At 40.2% G+C, this 23,270-nt stretch overlaps 1 protein-coding gene across 1 annotated transcript; it reads left to right on the top strand.

Moving 5' to 3' along the window:
* Positions 1 to 14,594: 14,594 nt before the first annotated feature.
* Positions 14,595 to 20,125, top strand: LOC104606623 (Na-translocating NADH-quinone reductase subunit A). The gene is made up of 3 exons (XM_010271923.3): positions 14,595 to 14,968; positions 19,143 to 19,243; positions 19,554 to 20,125. Exons 1-3 carry the CDS (start codon positions 14,917 to 14,919, stop codon positions 19,833 to 19,835), a joined length of 435 nt encoding a protein of 144 aa, XP_010270225.1. The 5' UTR covers positions 14,595 to 14,916; the 3' UTR covers positions 19,836 to 20,125.
* The last annotated feature ends 3,145 nt before the right edge of the window (positions 20,126 to 23,270 follow it).

The following is a 23,270-nucleotide window of genomic DNA, read 5'->3' as shown; positions in this document are numbered from 1 at the left end:
AGCGGCCAACAAAGCAAGGCGAAGAATGAGCTGCGTTCACGGAAGAAACAGTCGCAGTCTCGACCTCAACAGCAGACCCAACTCAAATGCTTCAGATCGGTGCTTCCGTCCAGGAACCTCTACGATCCGAACTGGTAAGTTTCTTACTTCAAAATTTGGATATTTTTGCATGGTCCGCGGCAGAGATGCCCGGTATAGACCCCGACCTTATAACTCACAAGTTAAATACTGATCCTGTAGTTAGGCCCGTTAGACAGAAGAAACGCAACCTAGCCCCAAAGCGGTGGAAAGCGGTCGACGAGGAGGTCGAGAAGCTCCTCGTAGATGACTTCATAAGAGAAGTCCATTACCTGAGCTGGGTAGACATCCCCGTCCTGGTAAAGAAGGCCAACGGCAAGTGGCGCATATGCGTCGACTACACCGACCTAAATCGGGTTTGCCCAAAAGACTGCTTCTCGCTCCCCAAATTGACCGCTTGGTGGACGCGACTTCAGGGCACGAGTTGCTAAGTTTCTTGGATGCCTATTCGGGCTATAACCAAATCAAGATGGACCCGGAGGACGAAGAAAAGACAGCCTTCGTTATGGAGTTCGATCTATACTGTTACAAGGTTATGCCCTTCGGGTTGAAAAATGTAGGGGCAACTTTCAAAGGCTTGTAAATAAGTTGTTTGCGCCGCCACTAATTGGCAGAAAAGTGGAATGCTATGTAGACGACATGGTCGTCAAAACTCAATTTTCACATGAATTAATACAGGATTTGCATTCTGTTTTTGAAATTTTGCGTAAATTATGAGACTGAACCCAAACAAGTGTGTATTTGGCGTGACCTTGGGCAAGTTCCTAGGATACATCATTAACCGGCGCAGCATTGAGGCCAACCCGGACAAAATTAAGGTCATCTTAGATATGAGACCACCCCGGAAGTTGAAGGAGGTTCAGAGGCTGAATGGCCGCATAGCCGCTCTGAGTCGCTTCATGTCCAAATCAGCGGACTGTTGTCTGCCGTTCTTTAAGGCAATCAAGAGCAAAGGGTTCGAATGGACCCAAGACTGTCAGCTCGCGTTTGACGAGCTCAAGAAATATCTCGCTAGTGTGCCGATCTTAACTTGGCCCGAGGAGGGCGATGTTTTAGAACTGTACCTCTCGGCAAGCGACGAAGTAGTTAGTTCAGTACTAATAAAGGAAGTAGATCAGGTTCAACGACCCATCTATTATGTTAGTAAAGTGTTGCAGGGAGCAAAGACGAGATACCCAGAGATAGAGAAGCTAGCATACGCACTAGTAATTGCAGCTCGGAAACTCCGCCCATACTTCTAGGCTCACACTGTTATCGTTCTCACCGACAAACCTCTGAGGCAAGTCTTACTTAAGCCCGAGGTCTCTGGTTGGCTGACGAAGTGGGCCATTAAGCTCAGCGAGTACGACCTCCAGTACAAGCCGTGAACTGCCATTAAGGCCCAAGCCTAAGCAGATTTCATCACCGAGTGCACATTCAGCTCTGAAGTCCCCAGGCCGGTTGAGCATGAGGCTCCCAGCTCGGGTGAGCCCAAAGCTCTCAGGCCGATCGAGTCCAAGCCATGTGAGGTAGCAGCTAGTGTGGCATCTCTCCTAGTTCGGCCAAGCGTGAGCTAGGATGTGGAGCCCTGGATCCTTCACGTAGATGGCTCCTCGAACCAACAGGGCAGCGGAGCAGGAATAGTTCTGCACGGCCCAAGTGGCACGAAACTGGAGTACGCGCTACGCTTCGAGTTCGCGGCATCTAACAATGAAGCGGAGTACGAGGCGTTGATAGCTGGACTATCTCTAGCCAGAGAAGTAAAAGCCTAGCACATCGTCATCTGCAACAACTCCCAAGTGGAGCCCTGGATCCTTCACGTAGATGGCTCCTCGAACCAACAGGGCAGCGGAGCAGGAATAGTTCTGCACGGCCCAAGTGGCACGAAACTGGAGTACGCGCTACGCTTCGAGTTCGCGGCATCTAACAATGAAGCGGAGTACGAGGCGTTGATAGCTGGACTATCTCTAGCCAGAGAAGTAAAAGCCTAGCACATCGTCATCTGCAACAACTCCCAGCTCGTGGTCAACCAGGTCACTGGCGAGTACGAAGCTCGCTAGCCAACCATGATCGCCTACTTAGCCAAAGTCAGAGAGGCCCTGCTCAACTTCCAATCACACCTTATAAGGCAAATCCCAAGGTCAGAGAACGTTGAGGCCAACACCATGTCCAGATTATCCAGCGCCAACGACATCACCATGAGAATCATGTACATAGAGGACTTGCCTCGGCCTAGCATTCTCGAGGGGGCAAGGGAGGTCGCTCCCGTCGCTCAAGCAGAGTCGAGCTAGATTGACTCGCTCACGAGCTTCTTGCTACACGAGACCCTCCCTGCAGATTGCAGTGCAACCAGAAGAGTGAAGTGCCCGGCGGCCAAATACGTCATGATAGATGAACGGTTGTACCGGAGATCCTACACGCTCCCCTACCTGCGTTGCTTGCGACCTACCGAAGTCAAGCTCATACTCCGTGACACTCATGAGGGGTTGTGCGGCGGGCACTTGGGGGGCAGGGCCCTCGCCCAGAAGGCACTCTGATAGGGATATTATTGGCCAACAATGAAGACAGGCACTATTGAGCTCGTTAGAAAATGTGACAAATGCCAGAGACATGTCAATATTCACCACCAACCCGCTACCGACCTCAAGTATCTCACCAGCCCGTAGCCCTTTGCACAGTGGGGCATCGACTTACTCGGACCATTCCCGCCAGCAACGGGTGGGAGGAAGTTCTTAGTAGTAACAGTGGACTACTTTACCAAGTGGGTAGAAGCCGAATCCCTTGTAACGATCACAACCCGAAATGTTCAAAACTTCTTTTGGAAGAACATTGTGTGTCGCTTTGAATTACCTCGAGTATTGATTTCTGACAATGGCAAGCAGTTCGAGGACATCAAATTTCAAGACTGGTGCCAAGACATGGGAATCCGACAGAATTTTACTTCAGTCACACACCCTCAAGCAAACGGTTAGGCAAAAGTCACGAACAGAGCCATCCTCCGCGGACTAAAGGCACAGCTGGACCGATCTAAAGGATTGTGGGCAAATGAACTACCCAGTGTTCTATGCGCTTATCGAACCACAGAGAAGACCGCCACAGGAGAGACTCCCTTCAACCTCACCTACGGCACCGAGGCAGTCATCCCAGTTGAGATTGAGGTTCCCTCGCTACGACTGGAAGCATATGACGACAAGGAAAATGAAGACGAGCTACGTACCAACCTCGACCTACTCGACGAGGTAAGGGACCTCGCATATATCAGGACCGTAGTTTACCAACAAAGAGTAGCTCGATACTATAACGCAAGGGTCAAGAAGCGGAATCTCCACTTCAGCGACCTGGTCCTTCGTAAAGTTATGGTACCTGAGCCCGGCGCTTGCAAGCTCGGACCGAATTGGGAAGGGCCCTACTGAGTGAAATGGGTGCTCGGGGATGGAACATACGAGCTCGAAACCCTTAAAGGGAAACAAGTACCTTGGGTATGGAATATTGTCAACTTAAGGCAGTATTACCTATAACTATTGAGTAGACCATGAGTCACTCTCAAAGCCTAAGGGCCAAAATGCCGAGCTAACACGACCTTGTCGCAACAAGACCCAGTCGCCTCTATGGCATGGGCAAACTTCAAGGGCAGACTATAAGTCACCCCCTCAGCCTAAGGGCTAAAACATCGAGCTAACTAAGACCTTGGCACTACGAAAGACTTACCCAATTCATCGATAAAGGCAAGGTATGAAATAAGAGGCATAAGCAGCTTGGGTCTGAACCCTACGAAGCATGGCTCGTCTCGGTTGGACCAAGTAAGGTACAACCTACAAACACACAGTCCGGGCACACACGGTAACTACTTCGCGGTATACCGTGGAGATGCCTTAAACGCTAAGGGATAGCTCGGGATAATGATTACCAAAAAATCCTATTTTGAGTATACAACTCTAATAACTCGAGTGACGAGATCGCTTTAGCAAAAAATAAAAAAAGCACACCATACTTAGCGAAAGAAGAAATTTCATTGCCATTCCAAAAAAAAACCCGAGCTAAACAGCTCGAGAAAGTTCAACAAGAGATAAAAAAGGGGCACAACCACCCAAGAAGATCTTTGAAGACCAGGTTCTGGCACCCGAGAACCACCAGTGATCAGTCATAAGAACAGAAAAACAGAGCTGCCAGCCTCAAGGGTCCACCTCCTCCCCCTCGTCCTCATCCTCCGGGGAGTCAGACTCTTCCTCCTCCGCCTGGTCCACCATCTCGGGAGCCAGGTCCTTCATGGTGATGCCGTCAAGGTTGAGCCCAGAGAACTTCTTTCGGACCAACCAGTGGCAGAGCTTGAATCCAGAGCGGTACGAGCTCGAGCCATACTCCACTTGGAGGTCCTGATACTCCTTGAAGTCCCAGACTACCTTCTCCCGCTCGGCCTCCACCATGGTGTCGAAGTTCCGAGTTCGGTCCAGAAGTGTAGACTCCAAGTCCCGAACCTATTGGCGAAGGAGCTCCCTCTCCGCTGCCACCCTCGACGACTCCTCCCTGTAGCACGCGCTCTCTTCGGAAAGCCTAGTGATCTGCGCCTCCTGGTCACGAACGAACAGCTCCTGGGCCTCGCTCCCCTTGCGAGTGTGAAGAAGCTCGCCTCGGGCCTGGTCGAGCTCGCCCTGGAGCTTCTGAACAAGGGTCCTCTGATTACGAGTGTCGCCGGAGTGGATGTTAGTTTAGAGGGTCATGGCGTGGATGGCGGTGTTCACCTGCCGAACAAGGGACTAAGGTCAAAAAACAACAAAAGAAAGGAAAGGATGAGAGGAAAAGAAGGACTACTTACCACCATGCAGTGGGAGGCGGAAAACGCGGCGAGCGCCTTGGGTTTCATATTCCCCCAGTGAGCGACCTTGCCATTGTTGACCACCTTTCGGCTCCTCCGGCGGGCCATGAGGTAGTCGTTCACCCCTTCCCAGTTCCCCACCGGGAACGGAGGGTAAGGGAATCACTGGAGGGGGTTACTGGGAGCTGCCCCCTGTTGAGGGAGCTCGTCCCCCCCGACACTAGTCCCACTAGTCCTCCCCTCGGGCGGAGGTGCCGGGATCTCAGGCGGAGGGGAGGACAAAATCGGCACGGCAGAACCGAACTCAGTGCCCCCCGAGGGGGGAGTCCGGTCGGGGTGCGACCTCTTCACTTTGCGCCTTTGGTTGCTTGAGAGAAGATGGCACGAGTCGATACCAGACATGATGGCTGCCAAGAAGAAATCAGTGTTAGCTTGGTAAGAGTGAATTATGTATGCATATGAACATGTCGAGACCAAAACTACGCAACCTAAAAGGACAACCTACCCGGGCTCAGGCCGGCCTGCACGAGCTTCTCCTCGGCCAAGTAGTCCGAACAGAGGAAGCCTACCGATGCCCAGGACAACATCGTTTTCTGAATTTTGGGGTCTAGCTCGGCCCCAGGATCCTGGATGGCGCCCCTCCAAGAAGTTGGGAAGGGCCATCCCTCGGGGTTACGGACTACAAAGTAATCTCGCTTCCATGCAGGAATCTTATTCGGTAGCTCATACAAGAGCTTATAGCCACGGCGGGGAGAGAGGTAGTAAAAGCGCCTCTCCGGTGGAACCCTGGGAGCGGCATTCTTTATACAAAGAATAAAAACAAAAATTTCAAGGTCCAAGGAAAGACAATACTCATAACACAAAGATATAGTCCCAACCATGTTCCGAATGGCATTGGGATGAAGCTGATCGATGGTGACGTTAAAATGGTTTAGCACCTCCACTATCAAGGGGTGTAGGGGGAGACGCAGGCCAGCCTTGTGCAGTTTCTGAAAGATGACTATTTCATTGGGACCATGCTCCCACGGAAAGTTACCGGTGGGAAGGCAGTAGGTGAGATCCCTGGGAAGGTGGAAATAGCTAATTAGAGACCTAAGTCTACCCTTTGTCATGAAGGAAGGGCCAAAAGTGTCAGGCTCCCTCCCCCGAGAAGTAGATGCTACGTCACCAGAGGCCTCCCGAGCCTCCGGGACCTGCTTCCAAGCTCCCCCTGAACTCGAGGGAGCGTCATCATCCTGGTTATTGCCCCGGTGGTAGGTGCGGTATGGATACCCAGACATGGTTGACAGCGAGTAGGACTCACCAGAAGAGACGAAACGAAGTAAACTGAGGAACTCGACTAGACTAGATGAATGCGCGACCTCAGAATCCGAAGATAGCAAGATGGCGTGAGAGAAAATGAGGCTCAGAAGGCCCTCCTATTTATAGTCTCCACGCCTCCAAATCGGCGGCCCAGATCAAAGCAGATCCAACAGCTCGTAGGCGCACTGACCGCACGCCTTCTAAAAATTGAAGGTAATTGACGGCACGTCTTCCATGATTAAGGTAATGGCGGCTGCACGACGTCCGGAGTTAAAAGCCACTCCAGCATGTTTTCGGAATCCAAAAAGTCAAGAAAACCAGAAAATCCCTTGATTCCCGTGAATACATTTAATGTGGGTAGTCAATCGAGTTTGAATTCCAGTCAAATCAGTCCATCACGCTTCATGAACTCCTCGCGCTAAGGCAGTGCTCTCAGCTCGAGGAGTGGGGGGCAATTGATGGAGGACGGTTTGACCCGACCTATGACACGGTGACACGTGGACACTGACTCAGTATGAGCAACAACTTAGCATTGTAGCCTAGCGCGACCAAGTGATGGGTCCCTAAAGCAGCTCGCCACATTGTAGCGAGCAGAAGGAGCTCGCCACAACGCGAGCTCCGGGTTCCCCGAGCTACCTTTAAAGGGATACTCCGAGGTAACTTTAGCTCACAAGCTAGGGGGACTAGCTCGCGAGAGCTTCCAAGCAGACAAGTCACCCCCAGGACCAATTCTGTTAAGGACGATCCTTAAGTATTCCGAGCTTGTTACAAAGTAGCTCGCGAACGAGCCGCATGAGTACTCCTCAGGAAGCTTCTATCTGACAGGCCATACCGATTAGACTGCGCCACGTCCCTTACTGATGGCGCAATCCCTGTCCTTTCGACAGTCTGCGTCCATGTCTCTCAGCAAGCGGAGGCGTGCCTGCCACTTTGGAGACGTGTCACTCACCCGGGCGAGAAGTACGTCACAACGGCCACCTGCGCAGCCCTGGCAGGTAATGGCTGTGACAGGAGCCTAGTGGTGGTTACGCCCGACCTGACATGAACGCCCCTATAAAAGCCCTCATGGCAGAAGAGAAAGATCCTCTGGAAAAAACTTCTAATCTCTCGAGTATAGTGATAACGCACTATCTGCACTCTTAGCCTTTGCCTTCTCCTTGCTTCTACAGAGTACTGACTTAAGCATCGGAGTGTCCCCGACGGGCAAACCCCCAAGGGATTCTTCTTCTTTTCATCTCAGGTATCTTTCAGGAGTCACGCGAGTGCTAGCTAGGAGTGACCGGATCGTGCTACATCAACTATATATATTTTAATACATAATATAATACATTATAATATATTTTATACTTATTATATATGTATTATATGTTAATATATATATATATATATATATATATATATATATATATAATACATATATACATACTACTAATTAAGCACATGCGTTGCACATGAGAAATTTTTCTTCATATTAATTACTTGAATTTTTGGTATATCATAGTTAAGATAAAAATTGAAAATTAACAAAAGTAACAATATGATTAAAAATAAACTTAAATATTTATTATTCAATTATGACATAATGGGTTTCTTTGAAAAGTGGGATAACTGACCCACCATCTAGATATGAAAATAGCTTTTACTTTTGGATTAGCTTTAAATTAGGGAAAATTATAGTTGGAGCCGATTATACATTTAAAATTAGGCTACAAGTTGGTACATAAACCAACAAAACTCTGGCAACTACCTCTACTTTTCAAATTATAAAAACCCCCGCCATGCCATCAGAGGCTTATGTGGCTATTGCCAACATGGGACTCTTATTCCATGTTGGACACAGCAAAAATCTTATATTGAAATTGCCCTTTAATATTGGGTGATTGAAAAATAAGAAAAAGGTTTTTAGTTTCTCTCTCTCTCTCTGTCAATCTCCTTCACACTCTCTCACTCACAGTTATCTTTATCTGCTTAATGACTATGTTACTTAAAAATAAATAAAAATGGTTTTTGGTTTTTGTAGTTATGTTCTCTATATCAATTTCTCGCATTCTCTCTCTCTCTCTCTACATATCGTTCTCCTTCAATCTCTCTCATTCTCTTTCTCGATGGATCTCTCATTCTCCCTTAATTTCTATCATTCTCCCTCAATTTCTCTCCCGCTCCCTCTCTACTGAAGCTAAGAGAGTGAGAGAGATAGAGGGAGCGAGAGATTGAGAGAATACTGTGAGAGTGAGAGAGAAGGGAGGGAGATCGAGAAACAAAGGGAGTGGGAAAGAAACTAAAATCCTATTTTCGGTATAGGTTTTTTGCCGTGTCCAACATGGACTAAGAGTTCCATGTTGGTAACAGCCACATAAGCCTCCGATGACCTGGCGGGGATTTTTATAATTTGAAATATAGAGTCGATTGTAAGAGTTTTGTTGATTTATGGACTAACCTGAAACCTAATTTTAAATGTACAACTGACTTTAACTATAATTTTCCCTTTAAATTATATATTTCATTTACATTATATAAAATAGTTTTTACATATCACACTTAACTTTTGTTTGTTTATGGTATCATTTGACTTAAACCACTAACCCACTGTCTTAAAATAAAAATCGTTTGACTTCTAAGTTGGCATTAAATTTTGTATTACATTTCCATCATTGATAAATTTATTTCTTATGTATAAAACTTATTTTTGTTCAATATAATGAATGCATAATGATGGGGCGCGATCTAGATGCTCTTAGCTGGAGGGTAGTTCGGACATTGGTTGCTTAGCTGGCCAATCAAATTGTAAGAAGAGAAAGGCTCAGAGGACCTAGGGGAGCTTACCCGGTGTGGGCACTCTAATGCTTAAGTTAGTACTTTTGTTGAGCGAGCTGAATGCTTGAATTTTAGTAGGCTAGTGAGCAGTAAATCGCGTTTACCTTGAGACGTTAGGGTTGGTGCCCTTATATAGGTGAGTTGCCGTAGGTCTTACAAAACACCTCCAAAATCCTCGGCCCGTGCTATTAGAAGTTCGTTCCGCACCAGGAGGTGGACTTCGTGCTAGCCAATAAGGTTTATCAAGTCCGTTCGGTCTGGGCGGGATGAGGATAAGACTTACAGACGTGTGGCGTGATCATGAAGAGGTCGGAGATAGCTGGCTTACTACTAGGAGTTGGCTACGTGTCACCTCGGCAGTTCGGGCCATCACAAGTTGCTTGGACCTCAGTCCCAACTGAGGTGCCCAAGGTACACAAGGTGACTTGGCTCACTGAGGTGACAGGGAATGCCAAGTCGATGTCTAATCAATAGGCTGCTTCCATGTGTCCATGCATGAATAGGTTGGGTCAAATCACCCCTCATCACACAATATTAGAGATGTACCTAATATTTTATTTTTTATAAATATATAACATTAGATATGTGCCCAAAATTTTCTCTATCTTTTTTTCTTTTTCATTTTTTTGATTCTTTGTATTTTCTATTATTAAAAATTTTATTATTTAACTATGACATCATTTCATTTCTAGGTAGATTTTGAATTTGGCATTCTATTTTCATCATTAATAAAAATACTTCTTATATTTCATAGTTACTTATTTTAAATATTTATTATTTAATTATGACATTATTTATTAATCCATTTGACCCCAAATGGTCGAATTGTTTACCCACCACCGGGAGAAAAGAAAATGGTTTTATTTTCAAATTACTTTTCAAAATATTTATTTTTATACTATTAAAACTAATATTGTGGATTTAACTACAAGAATTTAATGATGAGAAAAATATATCTTAAATATAGGATTTAATGAGAGATAATAGGAAAATATTTTTATTTCCAATTGGTTTTAAATTTTATATTCCATTTCCATCATTAATAAAAATATTTATTATTTATCATACTTATTATTGTTTGATATGTATGCTAAAAATGTCCCCAATTTTTTTTATTTCTATTTTTTTATTTTATCTATTTTTAATTTTATTATTTAATCATGGCAACATGTATTAACCCATTTGACACAAAATGATCTAATTTCTTACCACCGCATAGATGAAAACACTATTTTTGCTAGGTAGATTTTAAAAGTATAAGCTTTTATGTTATTGGAATTATTAATTTATTAAGTATGAATTTAATTAATAGAACTTAATGATGAGAAGAAACAAAAATGACTTAAATATATGATTCAATGAATATGAATGCAAGTTAATAACTTAAATGTTGGATTTAATGAGAGAGAATTGAATGCATTGAATATCTTTAAATTACTTCTTTCCAACTCATTTAATATTGAGAACCGATTGCCCTATTTGCCCTCATTTTTTTTATCAAATTTAAATATAGAGGGGTAAATTTTGTCCTTAGAAAATTCCAGAAATATTCTTGAGGCAATTCATGCTTTTTAAAGTAGTATAGATATATATTATCGACAATAAACCTGAAAACTGAAATCGAAACCGAAATTTTCGGTTTTAATCGAATAATGCTCACCCCTAGTTAATGGCGTCTTCTTTGGGTTGAGTTTCTTGTTTGTTTTGTTTATAATCTTGCATCTATCAATTGAATAGTTAAATTTCATTTTTTTCACTTTTTTCTTTTTTACAAGTTTTAAAAAATGAATTTTTGAGCACACATGTGAGATGGGGAGACATGTGGAGTGTGATGTGGTTGAATCTAATTGGAAGTGCGCCACGTTCCACACCAAAACGAGTGCAGGAGATATGGGTTCATTGTCTTAAGACTTCACAGTCATGCCCACATGTGTGTGTGTGTCGGAAAGGCATAAAGACTTTGACCAATCAAACCCTCCATATTATTTTATGCCTAGATTATCTTTTTATTTCAGTTTTAAAATTAAAAATGGGGATTTGATGCCAAAAATGGTGATTTTTTGGCTTCAGAACGCATAGATCTTGAAAAGTTGCCTGAAATCCAAAAAAAAAAAAGAAGAAAAAAATCATGGCTTATGGAAGTTTTCAATACATATTGAGTTGTAATTTGTGACTCGTGACTAGGTCAAGTGGGTCAATGGTTCAAACTGCCCAAGTAATATGGATTTTGATAAAAGAAATGATTTTTGGTCAATTTTTAGGTTTTGGGAAAACTGGAACCAGAAATGTGACTTGTGACATTTCAAATGCTTCAATTATTTGAGTAAACAGTGGTTTGAAAACATTGGCCTTGGCTATAGTGTCAAAACATCATCCTCGATGGGATAAGAAATCAACAATGCTAATTTTAAACACAAATATTCTCTTGTATATGATGGTGGTGCCTTATTTTTTCAATTGTTGGATTATGTTGTAATCTAACAGTTCATGTAGTCTAGGTTAAAGTGGGTTTTACATATAAATTGTTTTTTTTTTTTATAATGTTGGTTTTTTTTTGCTACTATATAATGTTAGATTTGGAGCCTGCTCTTTTTCTTGTTGAAAAAATAAAGAGAGGTTGAGAGAATGAGTGCTTTTGATGCAAACGTGGGGTTTTTTTTCTTAGGTTAAGGAATGGAGAATAGATGCACAAGAGTTGATGATTGATTTAGGTTGAAAACTATACTATACCATATAATGTTTTTCATTTTTTTTAACGATTTTCTTCTCTCCTATGGATGTGAGTGACAAGGCTGATGTTGCAATTTTGGGTAGGATGTAACATTGTTTTGTTTGCTTCGAGGGAGATGAAAGGCCTCATAGGCTCATAGGAACCTTTAACGGCTTAAGGATAAAATTCTTGAATGATGATGATTTACAATGAAACAATGAAAACATATATACAGACTCCAACACTCACACAACTACCTACCCATAATCCATTACATACATACGTGACCCACTATGGCACACACACATTCTCTCTTTCTCTTCCTCTCTCTACTAATTGACCCATAATAACTCATAATGAGTAAAAAACAACTTTCTCAAGTGGACCCACATGGCTTTCTACTCCATGTATGAACCACGACAATGCTAACCAAATATAGACACTCGCTACACTAAGGTGGTGTTTGATAAATCTGAAACTTGAAATCTAAAATGTTAAAAAAATATATTAAAAATGTCTGAAATTTGAAAAGAGACATAGATGCTTTTTGACTTTTTAGAGGTTCTAGATATTGAAGGTTATTTGTGTTAGATCAAACCTTCAATATCTGAAATTCCCTGATTTACTATTTTACCCCTAAATAGACGACTTGGTAATTTTGAGTCCAATTTGTTCTATTTCATAAAAAAAGTTATTAAATTCAAAATAATATTGAAAAATATGAATAAATTATAAAAGTACAAAAAATAATTTATTAAAATAAGAATAAAATTAAAAATACATATAAATTTATAAATTAAAAATAAATTATTAAAAGTTAAAATATTAATAAAGTCCATGAAACAATGAAAAAATATTTAATAGTTAGCAAATTAATACCTTTAAACTATTAAACTATTTAATAATTAATACAAATAAAAGTTATAAAAAATTAATTTATTAAAATAAGAATAAAATTGGAAATTATGTATAGGAAGACTGGGGAGAGGGTGTTAACCATTGTTGTTGAGAGTTGTAGCGGCAGTAGCAAGAATATGGGGTAGAGAGACCACAAGTGGCTCATCACGGAAGAAGTAAAGGAAGAACCAAGCCACAAACACGACATTCCTAAATGAAGTTGCCGTTCATGAGTAGAGTTACAGAGAATGTTGGGGCAGAGAACACTAGGGACAAATCTGTGAGTTCCCTCCATGGGTGCTGTGTGGATTTGCGAATTCCCTTCGGACGGATTTGCGGATTTGTGAAGTAGATGATGTAGAGAATATCAAAGAAGAAGAAGAGAGGGGGGAGAGAGAGAAGGGCGGAGGGAGAAGCTTGTGCCGCTAGTCGCAATGCTACCTGAAGCCACAACGAAAATGGAGAAAAAAAAACAAATAAGCAGAAAATGTTGGAATGCTAAAAACCCTAGAAAAAATAACAAAAATGAGACATGTTGAGTCGAAGAACATACCTGCAAGCAAAACTTCCTAGCAACAAATCTCCTTTCTCGAACCAGGGGAGGAGTTGAATGACCTGAATTTTTAGCTTATATGAAGGGCATTATGGGTCATTTCAAATTTGTATGGGGGTTCTTTTGTCTTTCAGTCACGCCTGAATGCCTCTTAGCGCATAAAGCACATGGGGAGGCTCTTTTCTATTTAGATCTGAAATTAGGTTTCAGATCTGCTAATCAGACCCAACCCAAACGTAGCTGGCATTTGAAAAGCAACATTTTCAGACTTCAGAGATTTAAAAAGTGCTATCAAATGCCACCTAACTCTTCCAACTTAAACCACATATAATAAGTGGGTGCACTAATGGGCCCATTTGTTAAACATGTAGCGGATGAACAGCATAAATTCTTTTCTGTTCTTAGCAGTCCTTGTTTCTTTTGTTTTTACATGGATTTCATTTATTTTTATCGATATTGGATTCTTTTGGATGTTATTTCATTTCAAACACTTCATGGTTTTATCTTATGGATGGTTATTGTTAATTGAACAAATGGTATCGGAACTGGTGGTTTAGTTTTATGCAAATTTTGATGGATGCATGTAATGACTTTGCTAGTTTTCCATGCTCAAATAGTTGGTGAGACTTGAGAGCAGTTAGTAAATGGTTTGCAAGAGAAGTTAGTGACTCCTATGGCTTCTCTACCCTCCATCAGTTTATGGTTGAGTGTATTCGGATAAAGTGAGTGGGGAAGTCATTGAGATTCACTTGTGAGTGGATGATGTCTTCTTACCTGGAAAAGGGAGGTTATAAGAGAGAAAGGACGTATATAAGAAAAGGTGGCCTATAACCTGTTAGCTTAGATTTTTGGGTTAGAGCTAATCAAGGTTTTAAAAATCAACCCGGAATTAGAATCATTTTGACCATTGGTTTTTAGGTCAATGGTTCAATCATCTGGTTTGAACAAACGGCCTATTCTAACTTAAAAATAAAAAAATTAAAGAAATAAAAAATAGAAAAAAAACTATTGAATGGATCAAACAAGTTGACAATTTGATTGCCTGGGTCACTGTATCGCTGACCAATTCAATGGTTTTTAGTCGGGAACTGGGCTTAGAGTAAAATGAAACCGATTGCTTGAATGATTCGTAAGCCAAATGGTCTGACCATCCGGGTCAATAGTGGTTCAAAAACATTGTCCCCAACAATATACTACAGTGCAAAATGGAAGACATTGGGCTCATAGTGCAACGTGATTGAACGAGAAATAGAAATTTAGAACGGTAAGGATCCGAACTCTAAGTAGTACTACATACTACTAGCAACTTAGTAACTGCTGAGTGGCTAACATTTCTGGTTGGTCCTGGTCGGCTAATTAATTACTCAAACCCAAATGTTCCGAACCGGGCAATTTGGTCATTTCATGAAAACACTTACGATCGCAAATCGCAAATCGCAAATCGCAAATCGCAAATCGCAAGTCGCAACTCGCAATTACTCAAGCCTTCTCTTGTCGTGCTTTCGTTCCATTTTAGGGTTAAAGAGAGCCTTTAGCTTTGTTCTCTGACATCTTTGTTTCATTGCTTTCTTTCCTTTTTAGGATTAAGGGAGCCTTCCACCGGCCACCGCCTAGGGCCTTTGGATAGTGGATTCGGTTTTCTCTATCTGGGTTGTTCTGACCTTTCTGTTGATCCTTTTGATCTGCTTATCTCCCTTTCTCTTCTGCACACGACAGAGTTCCGGGCTTTTGCGCCCTGTAGCCGTTGAAATCCATGATCATCGGCGCTCAATGGATCCATCTTTAGTCCAATCCACTCCTTCAATCGAAGAAGATGAGTGGGGTAAGTTTCTTCTCTTTTTCTTTCCGAATTTCCCACTCGCACGATACAGATATTTTGATATCATTGCAAGTATTATATTCTTTTTGAATTTGAATGTTCATAGATCAATTCGTAATCTGGCTTTTCGGATTTTAGTTCTGATAATGCTGCCTTTGTGCAGAAATTCTGTTTTTATTTTGCCAATGCCGGTGATTGAGGGAAAATCATGGCTGCGGTATTGTATTAAGATGTGATATTTTAATTGGAAAAGCATATGATTTTCTGTTTTATTAATACGTATTATGGGTTGATCCATAAAGCAGATTTTGAATGTTCAGTATTTTGTGGAATTCTCATGTGGGTTTGATTGGTTCTCACTGATGTTGGATTTGAATTAGTATTACTATTTTGTGGATAATTGGTACTGTTTTTTCCCATTGGCTTTATGTCAATATTGTGATGGGTTTCACTATTGGTGTGATGCTGAGTCACTGATTTGGTTAAAATTTGTGGGGTTTAGTTTTGTGGTAATTATTTTCGATCTTAGGGGAATGGTAAGGAATTTTATTGTAAGAAAACCTAACATTTTAGTGTCGAAGGCATGATCATAAGCTATTACATGCTATCATCGGTTACCATAATCATTGTGCTCCCTCCTAGACATTATTTTACCAAACATCCCCTCCCCGAGGTTCTTCCGTTAGCTCAAGTTCCATTCAACACTGTAATAGGAGTCAAGGTTCTCGTTAAAATTGTTTATCTTTCCCAAGTGATATTCATAATCATCTCAGCAATTATAGGTACACCCCATTAGAACTTCAAAGATAAATTTGATCAATGTAGCTATTCCTGTAAGCATACTTCAAAAATAAAGGTTTGTGGAACTTGAAGCTGGTTGAATTGTCTTCATTGCTGCCAAATATCATGGGTTAATTTATTTTTATTTTATAATAGAAAAGGAGGACATTGTCAAGTTTGAAATCTTAATAATGAAGCATGTATTTCCATGGTTTTCTTCATTTTGCCTGGGCACTGGCTAGCCAACTCACTTCACCTAGTGAGGCCACGATGATTAGGCATCACATTGACTATCTTGTTATTGTGTTTTCTTCACTGAACCTTCTTTGTAGGCTCACTAGGCTGTTCTTTTTGCATCCTGCATGCTATATTTTTGGGAAAACAAATCAGGGCAGCACAGGCTGGATAGCAACCATGGGTAGTAGCATCCCCAAGAACATCTGGGATATTAACAAACTCGTTCAGTGTTTTCAAACCCATGTTGACTTTGGCTGTAGATCCGGTAACCAGGACAGATAATGAGTTTTTTTATTTTTTATTTTTATTATTTATTATTTATTATTTTTGACTGTTTTTTTCTTTAGAACAAGCTAAATAGCTAATTGACTGCTTGAACGACTAAACTAGTGATCTTTTCTGCCTTGCTTTTTGATGTCAAGGTCAGTTTTAAAAACATTACTGAAATGTAATCCACTCATCCTTAGTGTCTTCGGAGCTATGACCACACACCATAACTTTTAACTACACTTCCAAGAAGGTTTTGGTTATATAGATGCTTCATGAATAAATAGGCTTTTTTCCTCTTCTCAGTTGGCTTTTGTTGTAGAAAGTTAACCAAAGGCTGACAAATTTGCCTAGACACTTTCACCAGTTCCCTTTCTACATACAATAAAGTGTCCCAGTCAAGGTCAGTGCTTTCCAGTTTGAACCTTAAAACTCCAAAAAAAGGGAAAAGATCCAGTTTGAGTTTTTTTTCTTCTTCAAAGTAGACATTTGAACCATCCTCCTACTTGCCGCATTGTTGATACAAAGCAAATTTCATATATTGTAGGTATGAATCTTTAGCCTTTTCAAAGCAAAAATTATATAAACTCCTACCACCTAAAAATTTGGATGAAGTCCTTTCTTTTCTTGTAGTTGGTTGTTGATGTGACTATATATGCCTATTTATAGTCAAAGCAGAAGATCTTGTGCTCCTTACAGAAATAAGCACCAGATAATGGTTCATCAGAATTTTATTGTATAATAAGAGAAAAGCCATGCTTAGCTAGGTCAGTTCCAAGTACATACAAAAAAAAATCATATGCTACTTCCAATATTATAACTGTCCTCCTAGATCAGGCAATTTAGCTCCTTCCTTCTTGTAAGTCAGCTGAAAAGTTTGCACTCCTTTGGATCCATTTAAGTGTTTAATCTGGATTTCAAGGATCTTGCTTTTTTTATTCTATGGTTATGGATTCAAGGCGTTTATCTATTGCCCATTAGCTGACTAAGTACAAGTGTACAACACTAGAATCTCTTTCGATTTCAAGTTCTAAATAGCCCAAAGACAGCTAATCTCTATCCATCATGACAGAAAATAATTTGGTACAAATTGAATTATGGATCCCAATTAGACCAGTGTATGTTAAGATTTTACCTGCTGAATTTCTGATTTTGCTTCCAAATCCTGAAATTCCAGGTTTCTCTAAGGCTCAGTTTGGAAAGAGAACATTATTACAAATATAATTATGTACAGTACAAATGTATACAAAATGCAAGGTTTTGCATTCTACGTATTTGTATTTGTACTCCTTCCAAACTGAGCCTAAGGCTCCGTTTGTTTGCGATACAAATGCCGAGCTGGGGTATTTATGTACCCTGGTTCGCGTTTGTGAGTGTTTGTTTGATATGTAAAAAAGTAATGATTATCAGATCAAAAATGTATTTTCTGACACTTTTGTACTCTGAGAAGAGAGCATTACTGTACCTATTATTTGGATACAATTTTGTGTTCTTTTGATAATTAATTTTTTGACCAAAGTTGAGGCATTGGAGCATTTAATGATGGGCCCACACTTTGCACCAATTTCAAACAAACAAGATGAGTGCAAAAATAGTTTAAAATGTGAACCGTGTTTGCATTCATGAACCGAAAAAAGAGTAAATATGTAGTGTACATATTTTCATTTGCATTGCAACCAAACGCAGCCTAAGCTGCATTCAATAAGCAGTTGATGGTATTTGCTATGCTCTTTCCTTGTGTAGGAGGCGTATTAAGTTTAAGGAAACTTTATTCAGACCAGATGCTTGTTCCACTGAGTGCATACCTTGATTTATGAAGAAAATTTTGGTGTAAAACCCTTGGTGTGTGTGCAAAGCTAAACCCTTATTTGGAACATTTTAGAATTAAGATATTGGAACCTTAAATGGTTCCTACCGCCAGGGTGGGGGGGACTCTAACACAAGGTGGGATATGGGGTTGATGCTTAGTTTGGAAGAGTGCAAATGCAAATATGTACAGTGCAAATACAAGGTTTATAAATACTGTATATAAGGTTTTGCACTGTACATATTTGCATATGCACTGTTCTCAAACTGAGCCTGATGTGCACTGGGGGGGGGGACAAAGGAGTGGCTGATGAATTGGGTACTCAATCCAGTAGCTTCAGGAGGAATATTTTTCAATTGGTGCAGTGTGAATTTGTTAAATTGAGGCAGTCGGTACTCAAAATTGGTGGATTGGGGCTTTGGGCCAGTACTAATTTTTCGTTGCTTGCTTTTCCTTTTTTTTTTTTAAAAGTATACCTATTTTTCTTCTATCCATTTGGTCTCCATGTGATCTTATGCCAATCTCTTGCATGCTCTTTTATGTTGTTTATTTTACTATTATAATCACTAGAAGTAAGGGTGTCAATAGACCGGTTTTGGATTGGACCCTGTCCAGTCCAAAATCATTTTGGACGGACCAACAAGACATATTGGATTGGATCAATCCGATCCAAAATATTTATTAGATTGGATTGGACCTAGTCCGTCCGTAACAAATTTATATTAGATTGGGTTGGATTAAGCCAATATCTGGTCCATTAATATAAGAGAAGAATATATGTGTCAATGGATTGAGTTTGAGTTGAAACCAATCTAAATCAAAATGAATTTGAATAGATTGGATGGTCCAGACATTGAATTGAACCGGTCTAAATTGGTCCAAAACATTCATTGGATTGGACCTGGTCCATTTATAATGGACTCACATTGGACTGGACCGGATTGGACCAAATCCAGTCCAATTGGCACCCCTAGTCTAGAAGCATGCTTACCTTATTAGAGACTGGCATAAAAAAATGCTCCATATACTGATGGGTTCGTGATCCCAAGTCATATTGACAGCGTTGCACCTTACTCTTTGTTCCAGATACTGATGGGTTCGTGATCCCAAGCCTGGACATAGGAGACTCAGAACAAAACAAGGAAGATGTTCAGAAACTGAGGGACTTGAAACCTGCAGCTCCAAAGGTCAGTACCAAAAAAAAAAAGAAAAAAAAAAGAGGTTTTAGTTGGAAGGAAGTTCTCTAGCATGTTTGAACATTATTATTCACTAGTACAAGGGCTTATGCTATGCAAGTATGCAGGTAAAGAGTGAAGATACAAGTAGTTAATATTATATAATGAAATTAAATTTTTATGACCTGCACCAGAACGAAGGCAAATATTTGCTTTATATATAGATATAGATAGGTGTGAAAGAACCAATATTATGGTGTCAAATGCGGTTAATTTTTGAACTCATCTAAGACCTGTATGCATATCTATTGCACTGGAGCAGGCCAAAAAGGAAGAGGAGAAGATATACTTGGGTCCTCACGGGGCTCCTCCTTCGCAAGTAAAGCAGCAGGAGCTGAACGTGACTGGCCGGAAGCAGCGGTTCAAGCAGAAGCTGAAAGAAGCGGATAGGAAGTTCATAGGAACAGGGCGTGATAATAAGGTGGATACTCTGCGAGAGCTCGTCGGCAGTGGCAAAGCAGGTGGTACCATGTCCAAGGGTTCTCCTCGGGATTGGCTTGACCCACATTGTCATGAGTCTCAATTCGAGAGGTATTCTCAGTAGGTACTCTGCTCTAGTAGCTTAAGATAACTTCGGCTTTCTGGGTCTCTCTCTCTCTCTCTCTCTCGCTCTCCCAGCAGTCCAGCACAAACTGTAGGGGTTACGGAGGTATTCTCAATAGGTAGTCTGTTCTATAGTAGCTTAAGATAAATTTGATTTCCTGGGTCTCTCTCTCTCTCTTTCACAGTACAAACTGTAGCGGTTATGTATCTTGGTTTCGTGGTCTGGTTATTTAGAGATAATACAATTATTGTCTATTTATCTAAGAACCAATACCGCCTGCTTGGTATCTCTCTCGGGTAAGCCTGCATACTAAATGTTTTAAGCATCACCCAAAAATCCGAGGATCGATTATATTAGCTTGTGTGAAACATACGGTAGAGAAAAACCTCAGCCTCTCATTCCTGGGAGCTTAGGTTTCCTGACCGGATTCCGCACTTACTATACACATGGGTCCTACACCTATTGTACTGTCGTATTTCTACAATGTCGAGGAGAATGATGTGTCAGATTTGAACCGTCTACGTAATTACTCTGGATTTGGCTGGTGTCATGCAGTCATGGTTTAAAATATACACCCAAATGTATCGGCAGGAGTGTATCGTTACAATTTTCGGTCATATTTTTAATTTTTTCCAAATTTTTTATATGTTTTTATATTATTTAATTTAATTAATAAAAATTGAGTTTATGGGAACGCCTGTAAATAGGTGTAAGTAGACCCGTATCCCCTGAATCGTGCATATATGCATTAGTGTTGTATTAGCTGATATGCACGACAGATTGTGATTTGAACCAAAGCGACTAAACGTTTAAGCACCAAGGCCGTCCTTAAACCAATAAGCCAACCTTTAACTTTTAATAGCAAGTGAAATGAGATATCTTTTATTTTAACGTTTACATGTAAGTTAAACAAATAACATGTATTGTTGTTCAACTTCAATTAAAGACTAAAATAAATCAATATTTTGTAAATTAATAGAATAAATAATTTTCAAATCAACATTTATCTCAAAAAATGGTTTTTAATATCAAGAAATTTATACAAATAAAAATATTAATAATAGAATTTAGTAAAATAATAAAATAGAAAATAATTGATATAATAATTCACATATGATAGTTGCATATATTTTTTGTCTTAAAATTCAGTAGAAAATAATATATATATATATATATATATATATATATATATATATATATATATATATATACATATGTAGGCATGTATGTATTCTTGATTGATACATTATCAATAAAATTTTATAGTTTCTATGTATCCCACTATATTAGTTGCATTATATTTTTTCACATATACCTTTTTGATATACATTTCTATGTATCTATACATAAATTATAACTATTTTGACCTTAAATATAATATTATTAATATATTTATGGAATTTATATGTATTTTTCGGCATATCCATATTTCATCTATATCTATGCGTTTCCAAAGCATATCCATATCCACATCCATATGGTTTGATACGATAATTGATTTTGATACTTTAATCTTTGATTTTAAAGGAATTTCATATCAATAGGAACCAAGACAAGATCACAACAGTCCAAGAAAGATAGTTTACCCACCAAACGAAATAAGAAAACAAGAGGGAAGAACAAAGCAAAAATAAATAAATAAAATAAAAAAAGCTTCAGTCAACAATACTTCCATCATGATCCAATTACTCGGATAAAATATTTGAGAGACAAGTAGGGGGTGACAAAAAGAAAGTTCCTTGTTTGTTTAGCTTAATGTGGAATTCACATCTGCACCCCACAAACGCCCCTAGCACATCCCAATTGTGTATTGGGAATATCTCCCACTGACAACTTCAGGAGATGTTTCCAATGTGCGCTGAGATGTGCATGTGGGGCATTTGTGGGGTGCAGATGTGATCTCCTTAATGTATACCTATGTTTTAGAACTGTCAACGGTCAAAGTCTGGTTTGGGACAGGATAGAACTGTTTCGAATCGACTATTAAACTGATAGTACTGGAACCAAACCAGACCCGATCGGTTCTATTATTTCACAATTTGTACTGAACCGATGAGTCAATCGGAACAATTGGGTTAGACCCAATTGGACCCGATTAAATAAAAACCCATACTTAAGATGGTAAGACCTGTAGTTTTTGATAAACTATTCTATATTAATAAAAATCTATATAAAATTAATTAATATTACTAATGAATACAACAACAAAAAAGGGCTTACTTGATGCTAGTTTGATAAGAAAAGAACATGTTGTTTGTCAAATTGTAAATAGCCTACGATCCTATATGATTTCAATTTAACCTTACTAAAAGCAAAATAATAGCAATTAAATTGAAGCTAATGAGAAAAAAACTAAGCAGACCTGCATATATCGAGTGATCTTGAAATCAAATTGCCTCCTTATTCAAGAATTGAAATATCCAGCAATTAAGCTAGAGCCCACTTGCTGTCCATTTATCTGGTACTCCCAGTCCCAGGTTCACATGGGTGGCATTTAAACGGTGATAAGCATTTTATTTTCTAGACCTTAGTGTGTAGGGATTGATAGAGATGAGAGGTATCCGTTGCCAAACAATGTCTCCTCCCCTCAAACTATCCTGACCCATCTACAGGCTACAACCTACAACATCATCAATACTGTTAGACAGTTGTATGCCCTTAGCTCCAATCAGAATGATGTACATTATGAATTTATTGTAAATGAATAAAGTACATATTTGATTTATGTTCCTATGGTGTGTTTTTGTGTAATACCCTTAAACTGGACACTTATGAGACTTGTGCTAGTTTAGAATGTTCACAGCCGTTGGATAAGTCAGGGGAGATTTATCCTACCAAGGCTAACACTGGTGTGCTACCAAGTGTTGGGTGGCCTGTCTCAGTTGCCAGGGTGAGACCCAAGGCACATGCAGTGTAGGATTAATTGAATCTTTGAACCAGATCAGATTTTTAGTATTGCTCTGGACCTTGGAGATTGATGGGCAAAACTGAAAAGTTACACCTGACCCCTAGACTTGATTATGATACCGCACTAGGTGTCGGATTAGGCTGTATTTGATATGCCAATCAGTGAGATCCTTAGTGGGGGTCAAAATCTGGGTATGTTGGGACAGTCCGAGAATTCATCTGAGTGGGCGATCATAGTGACAGGATCAGCCCCTTTGTTGAACAAAGGTAATGATCGGGGATGCACTATCTCTGATGGAAACCAAACTGCCGACAGTTGATTTTAATCGTTGAAAATTTGTTTTTGCAAAATATATTTATATACTGATATACATATATGTTACGGTTTCTAAACGTTTGCAAAATGTTTTAATTCTCGGGATCTATGTGAGTAGAGAGTGCAACACTGTTCCTTGCAGCAGAGGGAGAGGTCCTCTCTTGTCGGGCAGTGTTTGATCATTATGGGCTGAGAGGTTAAGTGTAAGACCA

Source organism: Nelumbo nucifera, chromosome 1 (genome assembly GCF_055504915.1).
Source record: "Nelumbo nucifera cultivar China Antique chromosome 1, China Antique-T2T, whole genome shotgun sequence".
In the NCBI taxonomy this organism is placed as follows: Eukaryota; Viridiplantae; Streptophyta; class Magnoliopsida; order Proteales; family Nelumbonaceae; genus Nelumbo; species Nelumbo nucifera.
The sequence above is the reverse complement of the archived record's forward strand: the minus strand, read 5'-3'. Positions and strand labels throughout refer to the sequence as shown.